At 36.5% G+C, this 22,500-nt stretch overlaps 1 protein-coding gene across 3 annotated transcripts in view; it reads right to left on the bottom strand.

Moving 5' to 3' along the window:
* Positions 1 to 22,500, bottom strand: part of gukh (NHS actin remodeling regulator GUK-holder) — an 87,017-nt gene that overhangs the window by 8,491 nt on the left and 56,026 nt on the right. For 2 of the 3 annotated variants that reach the window (XM_085657349.1, XM_035866269.2), the window contains exons 2-8: positions 18,165 to 18,415; positions 14,839 to 15,005; positions 9,952 to 10,158; positions 8,727 to 9,380; positions 8,060 to 8,507; positions 7,062 to 7,950; positions 6,634 to 6,975 (exon numbers count right to left, since the gene is read on the bottom strand). In XM_085657349.1, coding sequence (XP_085513475.1) covers positions 6,634 to 6,975; positions 7,062 to 7,950; positions 8,060 to 8,507; positions 8,727 to 9,380; positions 9,952 to 10,158; positions 14,839 to 15,005; positions 18,165 to 18,415 — 2,958 coding nt within the window. The remainder of the gene's footprint in view (positions 1 to 6,633; positions 6,976 to 7,061; positions 7,951 to 8,059; positions 8,508 to 8,726; positions 9,381 to 9,951; positions 10,159 to 14,838; positions 15,006 to 18,164; positions 18,416 to 22,500) is intronic. The other variant, XM_085657350.1, reaches the window with a different exon arrangement.

Below are 22,500 nucleotides of genomic sequence, written 5' to 3'. Positions count from 1 at the left end.
AGAAAGAGAAATAGAAAGACAGAGAGAGAGAGAGAGAGAGAGAGAGAGAGAGAGAGAGAGAGAGAGAGAGAGAGAAAGAGAAAGAGAGAGAACTGAGAGCACGTTGTAACGCGTTGTACGTAAATATTTATTCGTTTCTCTCTCTCTCTCTCTCTCACTCTACCTCTCTCTCTCTCTTCCTTTTTTTCTTTCTGTGTGATCATTAAGAAAAAACAATTCAAGGGATTTCAATTCGTAGCGCCAGGATTGCTTAGTGATTTGAAGCACGTCAATATAATGTTCTTTGCTTAAGATAACAGACAAGAGAGTTTTTGGTATATTCCATTGATAAGCGAGATATTGTGTGTAGAGTAGTTCGCGTGGGTCGACCCGATCAGACGATGATGTCATCAATATAATTTCTAACAATTACGATGATCTGAACTGTCGTATCTATCATTATATATTGGATTTAATGAGGATTTTTTATTTTTTTTTTAATCGATTCGATGATCCGATTATTCCGATCGAACGACTTTTATTAGAATTATTTCGAATGATGTTTCGAGGTCGTTCTGCATGTTGATTAATTTTTCTTCCCATTCTTTCTTTCTTATATTTTTTTTCCCTCTTCTTCTTCTTCTTTTTCTTCCTATCCTTTTCTTTTTTCTTATTTTCTTTTAATTAGCGCGAAAATAACGGATTCCTCGTTGATATTGAATAAAACGTGAGTGACCCGACTCGCGATGATAAATACTAAACGAAATTTTCCGTTGGCGATTAGCGAATCTTACGAAAGAGAAAAAGGGAGAAAGAAAGAAAAAGAGAGCGAGAGAAAGAGAGAGAGAAAAAGAAAGAAAGAAAGAAAGAAAGAAAGAAAAAGAAAGAATTAATAATAAAATATATACGCATATAAGTGTATCAAGTGTATCAAGTAAAATTATCAAGATTTAAATTATCTCGAATGAAATTTAAATTCAAATATACATAAACATTGTTAGACTTTATTGTGAATCGATTAATCTAAACGGGATAATATACGTAAGTTTCATAATTTTACGATAAATCTTTCAATGCCCTCGAATTATGTTATCAAAGATGTATGTAGTATGTACGTAATGTTCTGTGATGCTCTGTGTACGATGAAGAAAAGAAATTATAAAAATTAAATACGCATACTTTTACGATGGATATGCGTTCCTTGCATTTCCATCGAATTCCATAAAGTTCCGTTAATTTTCTCTCTTAATATTTATTATTTCGTTTTAATCCATGCGTGTATACGTGTGCGTATGCATGTCCGCCTGTGTATGTGTTAAAAAGGAAACACGTGATCGACGTGTTTCGATTAATATAGTTATTCAGCAATGTGTTTCACGTAATACACACGCACATACACACACACACACATATACACGCGCGCGCGCGCGCGCGCGATTATACGAGTGCTCCTTGTACTCCTTCTGTTTTGCAAACACACGACCAGACATTCAGGCGACGTTACGAAAATATAATTCGTAATATGATAAGCGAGCTAATCATTCGCATAAACAGACTTGATAAATCATTGATGAAAATTGGATTAATTAACAGGAGTTAGATAAATAGAGAGAAAAAGAGAGAGAGAGAGAGTAAGAGAGAGAGAGAGAGAGAGAAAGAAATTAGGGTAATTAAGGAGAACGCATTAAAATTTGATTTGACAAGAATTAGGTCGAATTTCATTCAATTAATAAAAATGCGATAAAGCTTCAACGACCATCAATTTTGTCGTGTCCTTTGACATAGCTAGACATTTTTTCCCTGATAAGACTGTGATCCGTTTAAGTAAAAGAAAAGAAGAAGAAGAGAAAAAAAAGGAAAGAAGAAAAAAAAAAAGAGAGAAAAAAGAGAACAAGGGAAGAAGATCTTTGCGATGGAAACAGATGCGCTTTGAAACGACTAATTTCGTAATTGAATTGCCACAATGTATGCATCATTCGTATATTCAAAACTGTATACGACCACTACTCTATTCTCTACGCTGTTCATGTTGGAGGAACGTCCTCCGCTTTTTCTTTTATTTTTTCTTTCGTTTTTTACTTTTGTTTTTGTTTTTCGAAAGAGAGAGAGAGAGAGAGAGAGAGAGAGAGAGAGAGAGAGAGAGAGAGAGAGCGAGAAGAAAGAAAAAAAAGGGAAAAAATATTCTTGCGAAAAGAGAAAAAAACAAAGAAATAAAAAAAAAAAAAAATAAAAAAAAACAACAAAAAAAAGAAAAGAAATATTCTTCTATGCCAAGACATTTGCGTTGCGAATCTGCATAGTTCCACTCACATCGCGTTTTCTCCGTATATTGAATATCCATTGAAATTAAGAATTTACGACGCTTCGTGGCAATACTGTTTGGGTAGAAGATATGCCTATTGGTTGGTGGTACGTTTGAAGCGGTACGTGTAAGTACGAAGAAAGCTTATGCATAAACGAATATAGTTATACGAAAAGGAATAAAATTATGCGAGTCTTTCTCCTTCCTCTCATGTCAGTTAGTAGAAGATACCATCGTAACGAGAAAGAGAGAAAGAGAGAGACGGAGAGAGAGAGAGAGAGAGAGAGAGAGAGAGAGAGAGAGAGATACAAAGAGCGAGAGGAAAACGTTCCGGAAAGTGAGTTCGACGATCCGCTTGGAATCTACGAATGAAGTTAGTCTTTCGTAGAAGATAGTAATAATAATAATAATAGTAGTAATAGTAACAGTAGTAGTAATAATTGTCGACGAGAGAAAAGAATCGTTTTTATTCTCTCTCAATTATTTATAATAATAACGAAGATTCTCTTTGAAATTGTCTCGTTTCATAACACAGGGATCATATAAAATCGCGAAAGAATTGGCACTTTGTATCGATAACTTTTGCCCCTTATCAAAGGTGCCACCAGTGCAGCTAATCTATTTATATCTCTTATAAGACCACAAATAAGAAATTTTCAATAATATTGTCACATGTTATTCTTATGAATTTTATATCATTTCTTGCGATTACCAATGAAAATTTAGAAATATTAAAGATCTTTGCATTTTCTTTCCTTCAATGATTTTTCTATATGTCATATATATATATGTATATATAAAGAGAAAGAGAGAGAAGGAGAGAGAAAGAGAAAGTTATGAAACACTAAGCACTATTATGCATCGTTTATTTATCTTGTCGATTAACTGACGCGAGATTAGGTTTACTATGTATTAAAAAATTCTATGTCGTCAATCCGATAGAATTTATAAGACGTATAATCCCGTTATTATTAAGACGTTTTACCACACCGTTTCGCGTTAATTTAAACAACAGATATAATTACCGAATAGAAATTTATAATAAGAAAAATGTAAGAACAAGAATAAGGAGAATATGTTTTGTTTGTTTTGTTTTGTTTCTTTTTTTTTTCTTTTTCTTTCTCCCTTTTTTTTTTGTTTTTTTTTTGTTTAGTCGCTATATCCAATGATTTCGTCTGATCTGACGTCATAAAGAAGAAGGGTCAGAGAAAAAGTGGTCGATTAGTCATACCGCGCTGTTGTTGTCAGAAAGAGAAACAAAGGAGACAGCTACGTGAGAAACTAGAAAGACGAAAGAAATAAATCGTATGTCGAGTCGAAAAATGATGACGTCTTCGCAATAATTAGGATGATAATAATGTTGATGAAAATGACTTACGTGGTCGTCTAGTGGCAATGAATAATAAATGTCTCGCCAGCATGTTGAATCGTTTGTGAAAGACTGATCGTCGGTCGAACGGTCGTTTAAAAAGTAGCAGCTGGTCGCGTTTGGTAACAGAGAACGAACGAACGAACGAACGAGCGAGCAAATGAGTTAGATTATCGTGACTGGCGGCTGGTTGTCTAGCGACAAAGTTTTCTCCTCTCGTTCATCCACTGATATCGTCTTATCATTGTATTGCCCGCGAAATATTTAAATTTCCTCTTTAACGGGAAACAATAAAAATATTACTTTCGAGTTACGAGTCACATTGATTTATTCAATTCGATTCTATTCGAACGTTTAACGATTATCATCGATCCTATTTCTTTATCGTTAAAAATTCTCGAATATTCTTTCAAGATTCTATTAACGTTAAGATTATTCGATCGTATTTTAGCTCGTTTCATTATTAAAATTCGTTATAAAATTTACGATGGAATATTGCTATATTAGACGACGTATTGGTTCTATCAGAAACGGTCACTCCTGAAAGAACACTGTTGCACGAATCATGAGGGTTAATCGGTTTAAAGCGAACTGAAAGCCGCGTCAGCCACTCCAAGAAAGTATTTCTATTTACGACGAGCGGGAGGGATTTTTTGTTTATCAGAATCTTCTGGTATTATCAAGTGGGATAAACATCGCGTGTCTGATGCAACTCCGTTGGCTATTGAGCCAGCGGCTAATGACTCCGATAAGGGCTAACAAAGTGAAGCTTCTTCATTGGGGGCTCCCTGGAGTTTTCCAGTTTATCGAGACCCCGAGAGATTTAACCCTCCTTCGCATACCATCAGGACATAGCGGAAAATTTTCTATTCGACCCATTGAACTGATGATCTTCTCAAGAAGAACGCGTAAAAAGAAAAGGGAAACGAAAAAAAAATAAATAAAAGAAAAAAAAACAAAAAAGAAAAAGATACGTATTCCGAAACGTTAATTGCCATTGCAATCTTCTTATTTATTTATTTATTTTATTTATTTTCTTTTTTCCAAATTACGCAAATATTCTGCGCTTAAATGATTTACTATCAACAAGTTATCTGTTGATAAGTAAACGACGATGCGACAAAGAAAAAAAAAAAGTCAATATATACCAAAAGATTCTTGATATTTACTTGAACGTGTCCTTGATCGCAAATCTCACGATTAACTTGTGAGCTTATATCGTAAGAAAATCGCGGAAAATTCAGAAGAAAAAGTACGTTCGTTCTAAGTACATATAAACGAAGATAAATCGAAAGTAAACTCGAAAACTAGATAAAACTTATCTTTTAATCTTACAACGAGTATTCTTCGTTGGGGATGTTTGTCTCTAAACAGTTTATCGATGAAACTATTGAACTCTAAAATATTCCATGAACTGAACAATGAACATACCGATAGAAAATGACATTTATCTTTCTCTGAAACATTAAATATGAGTCCAGCTTGCAGCTGGCCAAGCTCGGACGTGTTAGATAGAACAAACGCAATGGTTTCTGCCATATCACTCTTTGCCGCTAGGCATTAGAAAGAGAGAAAGAGAGACAGATAGAAATAGAGAGAGAGAGAGAGAGAGAGAGAGAGAGAGAGAGAGAGAGAGAGAGAGAGAGAGAAAGAGAGAGAGAGAGAGAGAGAGAGAGAGAGAGAGAGAAAGAAAAAGAGAGAGAATCGTTAGATCTTGTTATCTTGACCGTCGAACGGTTCGTTTAGCGTATGCCCCTATATGTCTCGAGACAATGACACTCGCTAGCCGACACTTCCTCTTTCTTTGCATAACGCCAATTCCGAGATAAAGCCCATGACTTCGAATGCAACTTTCCGCGCCAATTACGATATCTAATTGGTCCTTGAGCCATTAGTCTTTATTAGACGATATACGGTGTCCAAGAATCAAATAATTTCGAACAAATTCTATAATATCTGTTTAATCCTTGAAATGATATATCTATCTTGATTATAGGAAAAGATATGTGAAATGATTTATTGATTTTTTTTTTTTTTTGTTTCTACCAAATTTCAGTGTCGTTGCCAGAATATTCGAGAACTTTGACAGGCTGTAGATCCAAAGCTCTTGGTCTTGGACTACTAGGTATTACGATTGGCATCGTGATCTTTAAATTTCCGTTTCCATAATTAACGTTTGGCTCAATCGGTGGTTCTGGACTAGATACCGTTTCAGGATAATTTATCCTTTCCTTAAGCAATTCCTCTTGCAATTCTTCGGAAGGAGTACGGAATATCTTTGAGGATTTCTCGGTACCGCTGGAAAATTTTTTGATGAACATTATAGGACTGTTAGCCATTCGATAACTCTCGCTACGTTTTATTTTTCGATCTATCCTATCATCACGGTTTCCTCTTTTCGTCGAATTCGAATCAGAATTTGATTCGGAATTGTTGTCCGTATATTCTACGAGAGAATCTTTACTCATCGAGTTATTATCGTTCGTCGTATGAAAGAACGTCGACAATGATTGTTCATCATTTATAAAACGATCGAGTTCTATAGTATTTTCTATTTCGTTTTGACCAAGAATTTTTTTACAAAAGTTAGGAGTATCGAAGTCGGATATCAATAATTTTCTACTTAATTTTGGCGTGTTACCACTTGGTTTTAAGATCTTTGGATAGAAAGATGAGGGTTTATCTAAATTCAATTGTGAATTTGTTATGTCGACCATATCGACGTTAGCTAAATCATGTATGTTCGATTGTACTTGATGATTCATCGTCTCGATGTTATTTAGTTCGACAGGATGATTATCATCCAGATAATTTGTTCTGGTGGGATTAAAGTTAGATGATAACAAAATGGTACTTAGATTACTCTTTCCAATAGGCAAAGAATTCTTTGTTGTAAAAGAAGGTTTCGCGTCATCGTCGCATCGATTCCGTGATATTTCCATAGGCTTAACAACGATCTCGTTCGGGTTCGCGGTCGTCTTACCTTCGTCGCCAGCCTGCACGTTGACGTACGCTCCCCGTACTTGTCTGTGAGGACTTGTGGGACTCTTTGGACCCACCACGGTCGCGGGTGTCCTCACGTAGTCGGGACTCGGGGCTCTGTCCGGGCTCTTCGCCGCCCGAATAATGAGTTTACCCAATTGCGGTGACGTAGGTGGCGACGTAGGTGACGTAGGTGACGGGGTAGGCGATGTCGCAGGAGATGGTATCTTTTTTTCACTGCTGTCGACGGTGTCCTGACTTTTTGTAACCGCTCGTACATTTGGAGTTGCTCGACGTAATAAGGGTGATGGGTTAGGTGATATTCCTTCTCTTACGAATGGACCTACGTATACGGTGTAATCATTTTCTTTCATTAATATTTATTCCATTTAAACAAATGTAACATCTTACAATATCTAAAAATCTTACCTGGATTGAAGGTCGTGTGTGCCCCTTTTCTTCTCTTGAGACTGTCCGATGAATAAACGACCTTGCCTTCGGAATCTAAAGTAACTCTAGCGCCCTGTCTCTTCCTTTCCAAGGACGAGTCCGGTTTCTTCGGCAATTCGCTCAGACAGACATATTCGGCGTCTCTCTTAAATATATCGGAATTTGCGTAAGTGGTAGGCGAACGGGCCAAGGAGGTCGTGCTGGATGATGATCCTGATTCCGGTCGTTTGTCATTATTATTCCTCACGTCGGCTATCGTAACATAGTCGCCGGAGTCCACGTTGGTAAGACCATGAACCACGTTTTTCGAAACGTGCTTCCTACCTGGAAGTACGCCACGAAGTTTACCCAAAACACCGCTCAACGGGCTGATTTTAATTTGTGACGATTGATGATTGTTCGTAATAGGTCTGTCGGAGTTGCCGTTGTTGTCGCTGCTATTGTTATTAGTGGAAGACGGTATTACATGTTGGACGGTAGCGTAAAGGTTCTTATCCTGTCCATTGATCACTTCCATTTTGGAGGTTCCAACAGTGGCAGACATCAATACCGATCCTGCGGCTTGAACGTCATTTTTATTTCGAACTTGATGCTTTTTTTCCGAGGGATCGACGTCTTTGACGTGTTCGTCGTCGGAACAGGGCGGAGTTATAACGCACATAGATGGTATCCGACTTGAATTGATCGCGGTTTTCGAACGAATTCTCTCGATCCTCTCGCAACCCTCGAGATCGCTCGATTCGGAGTACTCGAATTCCGAACAGGATCTTCCGGTGCAGGCTGGACTCGAGGCTGACTCGACCGGCGAGGAAGAAGTGTTGTGACCACTGTCCGGTGACTCGCCACCGTTTTGATTTTCTCCATGGACCTAAAGATAATAAAACGATAATAATAAATATGAAGAGAATATTAAAAAAAAAAAAGAAAAAAAAGAAAGTAGCATGGATTAACTTTGAAACAAAATTTTCAGTATTCACCATAGCGACTACTGTTAAACTGGATTTTCTTTCCGGCGGTGGTGGTGCCAACAGGGCCGTACAAACGGTACCAGCTGAGCTCGTGGTCGTCGAAGTTGATCCTCGGCCGAACAATTCGTACTCGTTTTCGATGATCGGCGAGGTTGGATCAGAACCAACTCCGTTCGATTTCGTGAGCGGACTTTGAGGAAGTGGTTCTTCTTCTCTTAATGTTTTTAATCCAGAATCGACGTGGAAGGAAGTGTAATAACCTTCGGTATCGCAGGAATATACGGACGATGTCTCGCCGTCGTCGGAAAACGGTACTACTGATATATCCTGTATGATGTCGGGAGTTAAGGTGCCCTCCGAGGTGACCGAAGAGGAAGCCGAAGTGTCTCTTCCTTTGAGACGTCTCGCGTTGCTCAACGAAGTCGAGGATGTACCAATCGATGCTGTGGTCGTCGATCTGTTTAAATTTTAACGAATGATCGTAATCGTGCATTTATTAACGTGGTTTTTATTGAGATTTATACATATATATATATATATATATATGTATAAAAATATATATATATATATATTTTTAATATATATTTATATATATATAAAAGTATATATATATATATATATATATATATGTATAAAAAAAATGGATAGTAAAAATAATTTTAGTAAGACAGTTTACCTCGGTTGATGAGTCGTCGTTGTAGTCTCGCTTCCGATACTAGCTCTACCACTTTCCGAAGATGCGCTCCAATTTCCTGAACTGGAATGAGGTGCGTCATCGCGGCTAGTACCTTTCCGTCTTTCTCTCCTTTGTGCCGCGCTTTCGCGCAACTTAACGCTACCCTGTCTCTCGGTACTCGACGGGATCGATACTGGAATCGACGTAGGGATCGACACAGGAATCGACGATGTACTCTTACCGCTTGAACTTGATGAGCTTGGTTTCCTTTGATGGTGAGACTTGTCCTTTTTACGTCTGTTGTTAACAGTCTCGTAAATATTCGTTTCGTCCGGCGGCGACGATCTCGATTGGCTTTGACCCTGCTCAGATCTGTTTGCGTTCGATTCGCTCGTTTCCTGTTGCTGTTGTTGCTGGTGCTGTTGCTGTTGCTGTTGTTGTTGTTGTTGTTGTTGTTGTTGTTGCGCACCTGATTTATTTTGACCGATCGACTTTAGCCTGGACATTCCCCAAGCCTTCAAAGTATTGAAATGGGACTTCTTTTCCGTCGATGTATCCTTCTTCGACGAACCAAGTATGTCGGTACTAGCCGAACGATGAGCTCTCGGTGTTGTGCTAGGCATTGCTTCTTCCGGCTCGTCTCCCGTCGTTTCTCTGAACACGTAGAAGGAATGTTAGGAAAAAACCTATCCTTTTTAGAAAGATCTATCGTGCGTTCTTCTCACGAAATTAACTACAAACATACATACACACACACACACACGCACGCATGTACATATATACTTAATAAGAATCTTTATCATGCTAACATTTATGTTTGGATGATCGTAAGATATCGATTAATGTGATTAGTGCGATCTCGTCTCGATCATACGTGATTGCAATGTTATTACATAATGATACTTTCAAAAAGACATGCATGATCTTTCACGTCGTGAACTTTATCGTCGTAAGGCAATAAAATAAAGGATAAATTTAATGTAGGCATATAAAATTGTTTATCCAAGAATAAACAAACAAAGTTAAATCCGTATCATTCGTTTTAAGCATCAAACACATTTTTTTCACCTTGTTCTTACCGCGTTACGCTGAGACATGCGAACCGACCAGTAGCGTCTGAATAAAGCGATGCTATGCGTCAGTATCTCCTCGACTAACTTCACCATATCGAAATATCGATCGAGATTCGATGTCAACGTCTAGTTTGAAAGAAGGAATCTCTTACCCTCCGATAGCTTGACGAATTTCCTTTTGATCGGTACCAGCGATCGTATTTCGTCTCTTTCCCCTTGGCCTTCGTGGTCTCGATCGTCTTTTAACGTTTGTCTCTTGTTGTTGAATCTCCGGACCAGACAGCAAGGACCTTCTTCTCATTGACATCCTTTCGAACCCTCTTCCGCTTACATCCACCGCAACGATTTCCGCCGGGAATCTGTGGATATTCATGAGTCACGCATCATCATTGATTTTCTCTTATATTATACTTATCGAATTTTATACGCACATACATGTACATATGTGTATGTGTATGTATGTATGCATATATGTATGTGTGTGCGTATGTATGTATGTATGTATGTATGTATGTATGTATGTATGTATGTATGTATGTATGTATGTATGTATGTATGTGTATGAGAAGTTAGAAAAATTTTTTAAATATTCTTTCACGAAGACGATCTCGAAGATTTATGATACTATTAACTGTAAGTATAGATCGACATTCAAAAGAGAAAGTATACATTAAAGAGTAGTGTACTTTGATAATAAGTTTCTCTCTCTTTCTCTCGTTTTCTATATTTTCTAATATTACCACGTACATTATACGATCCTAATCGTCATCGATACTACTCGAATATTTTACGTACGTAAAAAAGGATATATATATATATAATATTATATTATATTATATTATATTATAATATATTATATTATATATATATATATATATTATATATATATATATATACGTTCATTTTCCCTTTTTTTCTTCTTTTCTTTTTTTTTTTTTTATAATAACAATAACGTCGACGAGAACGAATTGCCATTATCGTTAACAATGAATTCTTATTGAAAACATCATTATCGCAATTTGCACTTAATGATTACACAGAAACATATGTGCCCATAATTATGAAAGTGGTCTAAGTCATATATTTCTTGTTTCGAGATATTTAATGAATTGCGTTTGAACGAATTAAAAAATATTTTTATATTATTTTTATCTGATGCGACAGTTTCTTATTTTTGATTAATGGAAATTTATTATGAATATGAAATTTTGTATGAATTTCATACGAAAATGTTGTTTTTAAAGCTCTAATTGACTTAGACTATTTTCAAAATTAATTGAATGTTCTATAAATAACTTAAAACAATAAAGAACTATGAGTTTTATTTGAAACAATAACTTTAATGAAATAATTCATGAACATTTATTAATTATTTTTAAAAAGTAATCCATTTTTATCATTTTTTCTAGTTTTTATGATTCTTAAAATGTTCCTGATAAACTGAAGGGATGTATGGTTGTAAACACATGTTATCTTTATGTTTTTCTTCCGTTACTGGTCTAGGGGTGGTGTATAATAGAAGTAATTTAATATTTTTGTATATTTTTGATCTTCCTCTTTTTGGTGAAAGATCCAAACCGTGGAATTTAGAAATATCTAAAGAAGTTTTATAAAACATTTTATAAGGTTCATTTTTCAAGAATCTCATCCATTGAATTTTCCGTAATATTCGCTGGAATTTTCTTTTGCTTTTTACTGGTCCTCTGCAAGACAGTTCCTAGCTCGTTCGGCATTTTGTAAATGTACATCATGACTTTCTCTAAGATGTAATTTCTCTCCCTCATTATTGCATGCTTCATTTTTTCCATTCAGTAAATCGCATTTTTGGCATGTGTCTTTTCGAGGAGCATGGAAATTTAAGTTAAATTCAGTATTAAATATTTTCCTGTAGATCCATTCCTTAACAAAGGATTGGTTATTTTCCTCACATTTCTCTACATATAGGCTATACGTTTTACGAATATCTAGGCCAGGATTCAAATATTTTCGACCAGGAGTGTGACGAGCTCTGGTGTAGTGGCTCTCATATTCTGGGAAACTTAAAATATGTTCTCGTACAGCTTTTATCTTAATTTCATCTGCTTTTCGTGAAATTTCAGGCATCTTAAACCGGAATGAATTGGCGTTTTCGTTATTATTTATTTTACCAGCTTACTAAGTAGCTCAGAAACGCGTCGAAGAGGGCCACGCGCCATTTTCAAGTTATGTTTATATGTAATTTCTTCAAATTTTTTACTTAGATCACTTTCATAATTAACACTAAATGAATTCCGTATAACGTTGAAATTACATCCACTATCTAAAAGTTCATTTTTGACGATATCGTAAAAATCATATTAAATACATCTAGTTTAAGATAATGTAGATGTAAAATTAGTGATAAACTCATTTTTTTGATATTTTGACTTAGAACACTTTCATAATTATGGGCATATTTTTGCCAGACGCGTATTTACTTACATAGTCTATATCGATAGCTTTCCCTGCACGCATATGTGCGCCCATAGTATTCAAAGAGTTAATGGTATCATCACAACATGGCTTATCTAATCGGCGTGATTCCCATGGTAGTAGAAAATTGTACATATAGTGAAAGTTGTTGACTACTGACTATGTGTCTATTGAGCATATCACTAGTGACTATAAATGACAATACTGACTATAAATGACTATAAATGACTATAAATGACTATAAGGACTACAAATGACTATACAGACTATACTGACTATAAAGACTATAAGTGACTATAAGGACTACAAAAGACTATATCGACTATACTGACTATAAGGACTATAAATGACTATAAATGACTATTTTGTCTATTGACTATATGACTATCTTAGAAAATCCAGGAGAAAAACAACAGTACACGCCCCCTGAGGTGTTTGGCCCCTCCCCTTACTAGTTAAGCCACGCCCCCTGGGGACTTGGCCCCGCCTCCTACCAGTTTAGTCCCGCTCCCTACCAAGTTAGCCCCGCCCCCTATCAATTTAGCCCCGTCCCCTACCAAGTTAGCCCCGCCCCTACTGGTTTAGCCACGTCTCCTGAGGGCTTGGCCCCACCTCCTACCAGGTTAGCCCCGCCTCCTACTAGTTTAGCCACGCTTCCTGGGGCTTGGCCCCGCCTCCTACTAGTTAAGCCACGCCTCCTGGTGACTTGGCCCCGCCTCCTACTATTTAAGCCCCCCCTACCAGGTTAGCCACGCCTCCCGGGGGGCTTGGCCCCGCCCCCTACTACTTAAGCCACGCCTCCTGGGGGCTTGGCCCCGCCTCCTACTAGTTAAGCCACGCCTCCTGGGGGCTTGGCCCCGTCTCTACTAGTTTGGTCACGCCCCCTGGGTTACTTGGCCCCGCCTCCTACTAGTTTAGCCACGCTCCCTGGGATACTTAGGCTCTCCTACTATTAGGTTAGCCCTGCCCCGCCATTCTGTATTTAGCCATTTTTTCTCTCTGCTTCTCAGTCTCTCATAGTACAAAAGGAGTTCTTCTAAATATCAGGTAGAAAGACTTTAAATAGTCTTATAAAAAATTTAAATCGTTGTTCGTCTCATCTTAAGGAATTCTTTATGAACATATGTTCCAATACGCATTTGCGCAAAAAGATGTAGAAAACAATCATATCATAACGATTGAATTGATAAGAATGATTTTATTATAAGTAATTATATGATTTAAATAACATATTAATTTCTTTTTGTTTACCGACAAATGTAAAAAAGAGAAAAAAAATATTTGTTCGATTTGAAATCGAATGAATATTTCATTGAAAAGCCTTATGTATCGTATTAGGAGGTTTATCCAAAAAATTTGTGGCTTCGTTTGAGCAACGATATTTCGATGAAACAATTATTATTTGTTTAAGAGTGATTATTGAAATAGAAGCTTTCCTCTTTTTTTTGTTTTCTTTCTTATTTATTTATTTATTTATTTATTTTTTATTTCCATAAAGTTATTTGTACAAATAAGATTTTATTATTTAAACGTCGTTTTCCGTTTGTATATAATTTCAATTTGTTTTAAACAAAAAAGAAATTATTTTTCGATGAAACACTTGAATGTGTATCATTGTAAAAATTATTATACAAATAAATGAAAATCCTTGAATTAAAAAGAAATAAAAAATATTTCTTTATAATATAAAATTTTCTATAAGAGATCAATGAGTGAAAATGAAAATTTTAAAGTCCTGAATTTATTACCACGTCGGTGTAGACCAAGTAAGTTCGAAAATCACTGTCAATACACCACTGTATAAAAATTTCGGATAAATTCCAACAACAAAATTCAAGGACATAATTGACCTATTAGGATATATACCACCGGAACATCATGATTTCTTCAAATCCCTTTCACACACACAAAATCTAGATGAGTAGTAAATTGTTTTGTAATAAATTTATGTTCGTAATTTTGTACGTTATGTAGTTAAAATATGTTTTAAATCGCATAAATTATGTTTTCGAAGTGTTTTAAATATATGTAAAATAAATTGAGTATTGTTTTCTTCAATTTGAAGCATCTTAAATAATGTTGAATGGACTTGGGCACCTTCAAATTTTATAATGAATCTAATTGTTAATTTTGATAGTTGCCTAACTGCATTCTTGATAAGAAAATGCATATTATTCACTTAATAATTGCCACTATTTTAATAGGAACTATAAATTTAACACCCTTAGATACACTTAAGTAGTATAACTCATTAGTATTCTATACTAGAGAGAGAGAGGGAGAGAGGGAGAAAGAGCAGTAGATAAATTTATCTACTTTTTTTGAAATACCTTGAAATTTTCTTTTCCCGCGTAAATTAATTAATAAAATAATTACTCGTCGATAACGCGTTCAGAATTTTATTAAAAATCTTTGTTAATAAAAGAAGAATAAGTGGAAGAAGAAAAAGAAAGGGGAAAGGAGAGGGGGGATTGGAGAGGAGAGCAAAAGGAAAGGAATAAGAGTAAGAGAACTCGTCTGGAGGTATAGTTAATTTTAGTAGGGTCGAGTATCGAGTATCTTTACGAGGACATAAATTCAGTACTCACTTGAGTGCAACAGCCTGAACCTGTTCCTCTGGACTGGGCAACTTGTGATCCACTGCTTCGTCGTCGGCCGTGTCTCCGAGGATTCTGGACATGCAGTCCGGTGGCACGGTGACGTCTCCGAGTGCCTCTGCCGATGTCCATCTTCGTAGATCTTCGATAGCAGCTGGCTAAAGGACAGAGAAAAACAAAGAGAAAGAGAGATAAAGATATGTAGAGAAAAGAAAAAAAAGGGCGTGGGGTTTTTAAGGGGTTTGAGGTAAGTGAATGTGGGAATAGGGTTGGGTGGGATACGGATGATATGGCTGATAAGTGGAGAAGGGGAAGAAAAGGAAATATAAACGTTCAGTCTGAAACAGAATCGCAGAGAAAAGAGAGACTTTCTTTCTTTATTTTTTCTCGATCTCAAAGTTTCATGACTCTTCTTGACAAAGTCTTCATGAGAAAGAAAGAGAGAGAGAAAGAGAAAGAGAAAGAAAGAGAGAGAGAGAGAACGGGTGGGAAGAAGAAAGGAAAAGATAGTAGGCACCAGTCGGTCTTCGTTATACTATCATCCTATTGCTTCTGTTTTTCTCTCGAGAAACCCGAGACGGGCGAAAAGCAAACGGCTACGTGTTTTATACGCACTATGCTCCTCTTTCTTGCATGGGGACACGCCATTGTCGGATGTCACCTTCTGACCAAGCGACTTTCACGCACGGAATACGGAACGGATTGTATTACTCGATATTTTCTACTACAAATCTTTTCCTAAAAGGTTCCTCTAAATAGTCCATTAAACAATATCTCCTATTGATTTCTTTTTCCTCTCTCGATGGAACGATAGAATAGAATGAGAGGAAAAGGAAGGTAGGAAGGATAAAGGGTAGTCAAGGATCTTAAAGGATATTGAGAAATTTTCTAAGGGTGGTTTTTTTTTTCTTTTTTAAAGACTAACGACGAACAGTCATAAATGTTTAACAGAATAAGGAACGAGGGAGAGAGAGAGAGAGAGGAAAAATGAAGAAGCTCTTAGAAAGTAACCAGAAGTTGGGTGATACGAATTAACTCATTATTATTATTATTATTATCATTATCATCGTCGTCGTCGTCGTCATCGTCATTTAAGGACGAAGTAGCAGCTGCCGCGAAACTACGACGTAGCGATGAGAATGATATTGCGCGATATCCAATGTCTCTCTCTCTCTCTCTTTCTCTCTCTTTCTCTCTCTCTTACGTTTAACTTCCTTATTCTCCTCTTTCCACCTGCCTCCCTGCTTTCCCAACCCCCCCTCCACGCCTTCCCTCTTCTTCTTCTTTTCCTTCTTCTTCTTCTTCTTCTTCTTCTTCTTCTTCTTCTTCCTCTTCCTCTCGATATAAATTAACTTCTTCGACGATATAAATTAAGGTTTATCAGGACAGGAATAATTTACGACACTTCGGATGTATATTAACGATCTCCATGGTACGCGATGTGATAATCATCGTTCTTTTTAATCCCTATCGTCGTTCGAATCATCTGTCTCTTGCAAAAAAAAAAAAGAAAAAAAAACAACAAAATGTCTTCTTACAATATACCTTGAAAATAATAATCCTATTAATTTTTCTTTCTATCGGAAACTTAATATTTTTCGAACGAGAAAAGAAATAAAGAAGAAGAAAAAAGAACTAAATAAGCAAGAGGTAGGCGAAAAAAAAGTAATCGAATGTTATAATACAATTAAGATTCGTTTTATTGGAGAATGATTTTTTTTTTTTAATTAAATTATATTAGAAATTAATAAACGATTGGGATAAGTGAATTGGAATAATGTGAATCTACACGTTCGACAAGAACAATCGAGTTTCGTAGCTGCGAATTCCGTAAGGACAGACGAATGGCTGGTTAGGACAGGCTAGGATTATGGTAAGAAGGGAATGCTACCGCTCACCGCGGGAGTCCTTTCTCGGGTGAAGATGAGATGGTAGTAGACAACCGTTCGCTGACATCCCGTCCGTTTACTTTTTCTCTTTTTATCGGAAAGATCGAGTACTCGTCTCGCCAACTTGAGAAAATCCATAGAGAAAGAGAGAGAGAGAGAGAGAGAGAGAGAGAGAGAGAGAGAGAGAGAAAGAGAGAGAGAGAGAGATCGTATAAATCTTCTTCGGCTCTCTTTCTCTATCACGACCATTTGAAATCTCTACCAACTATCAAACCTCGATTCTTGATTTCATCGATTTCTATCAAATTTTATAGCGATACATATGAGGATATATTATACGTACATGCATTAGGTGGTATGTACATACGTATATACATACATACATACATATATATACATATATACATATATACATACGTGTACCGCGAAGAGATTTTAAATGGACGTCACGTAGCCTTCATTTCGTTATAGAATGTAGATACTTACATGTACCATGGGAAGAAGAGATCTCTAATCGTGGTAGATCGACGGATATTATGTAAGCGTGATAGGAAAAAAGAAAAGGTTCGAATAGTTCGAGGATGGTTAAGCCTCGAGGATTTCTTACCGGTTTATGTGTACGAAGTAAAATATACTTTGAGAGGAACGTCTATTGAGAATAGAATTTCTAAGATATTTTGCCCCTTGGGAGTTATAATACCAATGAAAAATGTTTAATCGAATACGTTCAGTAAACATTGATCTTGGAATTATTAAATAATACTTTCAATTTTGCCGATCGTATTTTTGTTTATTGATCGAAAACAAAATGGTAGGGGAGATCTTGTAATATATGGATCTATCGTAACATCCCCATTCCCATTCTTCTTTCACTCTCTCTCTCTCTCTCTCTCTCTCTCTCTCTCTCTCTCTCTCTCTCTCTCTCTCTTTTAGTATACCATATGGTTGTTCAATATTCCAGCTCAAAAGCTAAAACAACTCTCGAAAAAGAGCTAGCTCGTTTGACTCGAAAGTAAAAGCAAACGTTTTTGATTGTGTCCAAAGGAGTTCCTTTTTTTCGTGGTGCTTGTCTCGAGAGAAAGAGAGAAAGGGAAGAGTATTTTTACCCCTTTCCCCTCCTTCTAAAAAAAAAAAAAAAAAGAAGAAGAAGAAAGAAAGAACGAACGAAAGAAAGACTTCGCAAAAGGTCATAGGGACATAGGGACAACGTAGGATGATTGTACGATGTTATTTGTACGGCGAACGACAAATTAAATAATTGCGGAGTTTTGTTTGAGAGTCGGCGATATAGGGAGAAAAGGCAAAGGTGAAAGGTCGAAAACAGAAAGAAAGAGAGAAAGAGAGATAGAGAGTGAGAGACAGAGAGTGAAAGAGATGGACTCATATTTGGTTTTTAACGCGAAAACCGTGGAGAGGGATATTACTTACGACTCTGGACTCGATGTCGAGACTTTGGTCCCGCCTTCTCTTTCCAAGAACGGGTGTGCAGAGGAACATATCCATGGAGCTGCCATCCCTTCTCAACGAATCCAAACTTCTGACAGCGACGACGCCGGCGGCCTCGTACAATTCCTTGAGTGCTCTCGGTCTTGTATTCGACGTGAACAACGCCGTTGATGGTTTGTTCGTTACGTGAAAGTGTTCCGTTCGTGCCGCGAACGTGCAAATGTCCGATTCGGCTATAATCAAAATGAAAAAATAAATAATATACATATACACACAGATATATATGTATATATGTATATATCTATTCGAAGCCTATATTTTTTATTTAAAAAGTGATTTTTATTATCGCTTTTTCTTTTCTTTCTCTTTCTTTCTTTCTTTTTTTTTCTTGTTTTTTTTTTTTCTTTTTCTTCTTTTTTTTTTATCGTAAACGTTTGTCAACGTAAACGAACGCATTGTGTGTGAAGTGCAACGCATATTTTTTTTTTTTGCTTTTTCTTCATTTTCTTTTTCTTTTTTTTCTTTTCTTTCGTTCGAAATTCGGTGAAAAATAAAATGTTTCTTTCTTTTTTCTTTCTTTCTTTTTTTTTTTTTTTTTTAATCTTATATTCGATATAATACGATAGGTAGTACCTATATATTTCTCGAAGCTTAAGCATGCTCGTTTCGAAGAATTCGACACCACGTGGAGCGCCTACGTCAGGCGTATAATTCACGTCACCCCTGTCCCCGTACGTAGGGTATTGCTTTATTCAACATTTCCGGTTGTTTTCGGGAACGTTGCTTCCGTGACGTTAGATCCATAACTTTAATTTCTAACAGGCGTTGATAGAGAAATAGAGGGACAGACAGGCAGATGGATAGATAGACAGATAGAGATAGATAGAGAGGTAGATAGATAGATAGACATATTTATATATATATATATATATATATATATATATATATATATAGAGAGAGAGAGAGAGAGAGAGAGAGAGAGAGAGAGAGAGAGAGAGATAGAAAACACATTCAGTACTTTCTCTGATACGAAAATTGCTTATTCGAATAAAATATTCAATTTTAAATTTCATTCAAATTCTTAAAGTCTATAAAAATGGAAATCTAACGAAAGAATAATCTCTAATATCGTTGGGAGTCCGATTAATGAATATGCAAATTACATTTAATTAATTTTCAAACTTGTTAATCTTAATAACATGCCGTAACAATCGGAGGAAAACGAGTTTTAAATGAATAAACGAGTTATCGCTATCCCGCAAGGTTCTTTTTGTATTCCTTAATTGCTGTCACTCTTCGTTGCATGGATAACGTTAATTCAATTCACAATTAACAATGCTGTATACCCTCCTCCTCCACTCTCTCTTTCTCTTTCTCTCTTTTTCATCAATAGCCAAAGTTCATCCATTATCACGTGTACGTTGTTGTTTTCTCCAATTTCGTGTTTTGTTCAATACAATGGAATGAAGGGTTAATCGCCATTGTTCAAACATGCGATAGGGTCGTAGCCGCTTTTGACAAGGAATTCTGCATCCCTTTCTCTCTCTCTCTCTCTCTCTTCTCTGAGTCCAAATGGACTTCCATCGACGTGGTCTCAGGAGATTATAGATTCGAATCACGAGTTAATTCAGGCTGATTCAGCGAACCCGATATGCGGGTGGTAGTATGTACACTACTGTTTTCGTAAGAATCCGATCTCTTATTAGCGGATTATAAAGGTTACAGTTACACGAAACGTTTCACGTTCGTGCTCGGCGTCTAACATGAAAGAAAAAGAAAAAGAGAAAAAAAAAAGAAAAAAAAAAAAAAAGAAAGAAAACAGAAAAAGAAAGAAAGAAAAAAGAGGAAAGGTTTTGTCTGGGAGTCGTATATCAGTACTGACTCGTTTTATTATTTCACATGGATTTTTCTTTTACATTTACTATTAACGAATAGTACGGTATAATCAAATTATTTTGATAGGTAAGAAAATTTTCTACAATGTTTATCAATTTTTAATAATAACGTTAAATGTCCGATAAAATTGAACGTTCGATTGATCGATCGACCGATCAAATGAATTCCGTTTGATTTAAATTGGGAGGAATGGTGAGGAGGGATAAAGAGGGGATCAAGGAAAGGGGTTTGGAACTAACCAAGCGATCGAACTAAACGACTTCCGAACGGGGTGTTTCATTACAAAGAATCATACTAACGGTTCGTTACGACAAAGGTAGTAATATCGGAGGACGAGCTAGTGCTTCGGGCATATATATATATATATATATATATATATGTATGTATGTATGTATGTATATATATATACTATGGTATATAAACACGGAGTGTGATATGCGTGCACGTAGGTGCCCGAAGCAAGAGACCGGACTTCGAACCAGTCTGATTCGATACAATCGCCCCGTGGAATATTTCTTACTAACCGTCTGTAACCTCGGAAGCCGGTGTACATAACTATAATCGAAAGAGAGAGAGAGAGAGAGAGAGAGAGAGAGAGAGAGAGAGAGAGAGAGAGAAAGAGAAAGAGAAAGAGTGGAGATAGAGAGGGAGAGAGAGAGAAAGAGAGTATATATTCAGGCTTTTCTCTTCGTTGCTTCGGACGAACGAGATTGACCTTCCAACGCAAGATATTCTGCAAGATCACCTCGGTGGGTGCAGTCCGGAAAGAATGAAAATAAAATTCAACGTCCAAGAATAAAAAGGATGTAATGTGGTGTAGGCATCGCTGAGTAATGTCGCGAGTTGAACAAAAAATATAATACCCTTTAAAATCTTCCTCTTTTTCTTTTTTCGTTTCTTCTTATTCTTCTTTTTTTGCTTTTCTTTTTTTCTCTCTTTCTTCTCTTTTCAAAGAGTATCGTCTGGACACGTGTACTACATGATCTGTCGTTATCTTTTTTTTTTATTTTCTTCTTCTGTTATTGTTGGTTTTTTTCTTTTTCTTTTTTTCTTTTTTCCTTTTTTTTTTTTTTTTTTTTTTTAACTAGCACGTGTCACGTATTCACGATACTCATATGCTTTACAATATTCAATCTTACGATATCAAAATAATATATCTTATGTATACATATATATATATATATATATATATATATATATGTATATATGTTTTGATCTAGAATTTTTTGAGATCATTTCGTCGGTATGACCGTTCAAGAGAGATCGAGCTCGAGTAGGTTCGCTTTGATAGGTTTGAAGGGCATTGTAGAGGTTCTCCTTTACGATAAGTGCGCATTGAACGGGCATTAAAGCCCGTCATGGTTCTCTCTCTCTCTCTCTCTTTCTCTCTCTCTTTTCTCTCTCTCTCTCTCTCTCTCTCTCTCTCTCTCTCTCTTTCTCTCTTTCATCCTTTCGATAAAAGAGCACCGGACGCGCTGCCATTTTTTACAGACGCAAGAGAAGAGAGCGGAGTTACGAGTCAAGGCCGGCTATACAGGTTGCTCGGTCATGAGAATAGAAACATGCGAATGCCCGGTTCCAAGTACGTAGAATATGTATACATAAACTATAATGGCTGATACATGCTTATATATAAGATTTATATATATATACATATATATGTATATATATATTTTTTTTTGTGCATCTATATACAATAAAAGTAAGAAGAAACGTTATCGAAAAGGAGAGAGAAGAGAAAAAATTGTGCAATATCATTAATTATCACGATAGATATATAGATATGCAAGGAATACGATTATGCTAATTGTGATTGAAATAATAATTAGCCGTTATATTAGAAACGATCATAGACAAGAAAAACAAAAAAAAAAAAGAACGATCGTGGAAAAACAATGATCGTAGAAAAAAAATATGCCAAGTAATACGTATTTATCTTTAATCGTGATTAAAAAGAGAGAAGTATCAACCTTGGTAACCTTCCAATTTCATAATTCACACTTTCGTCCTTGGTCGGAACTGAAGATTGCAAAAGCGTAGTATCTTCGTCGATTGAGCGGCTCATGGTGGTTCGACGAATCGCCAAGAGAGATAGAGAAAGAGAGAAAGATAGAGAGAGAGAGAGAGAGAGAGAGAGAGAGAGAGAGACGAAGTGTAGTGAGGTGAGGTGAGGTGAGGCGCGGGAGTAAAAGACAAGGTAGAGAAGGACACAAAACATAAAATAAAAAGAAAGAGAAATAAAAAGAAGAAGAAGAAGAAGAAGGTATCTTCGATGGCTCGGAGCCGGTCGGCCCGTGGGAGGTCCGCCGTAGCCGATGAGCCTCGGCTATGCAAAGTGGCCTGAAGGGCCGCTCGCACCGGCCCTTCTTCAGAGAGACCGACGATGCTGCTGCTCGACGAAGCCGTCCAACAGCCGGCCGGC

This window comes from Vespa mandarinia, chromosome 5, assembly GCF_050613455.1.
Source record: "Vespa mandarinia isolate Hongniang chromosome 5, ASM5061345v1, whole genome shotgun sequence".
Lineage (NCBI taxonomy): Eukaryota > Metazoa > Arthropoda > Insecta > Hymenoptera > Vespidae > Vespa > Vespa mandarinia.
The sequence above is the reverse complement of the archived record's forward strand: the minus strand, read 5'-3'. Positions and strand labels throughout refer to the sequence as shown.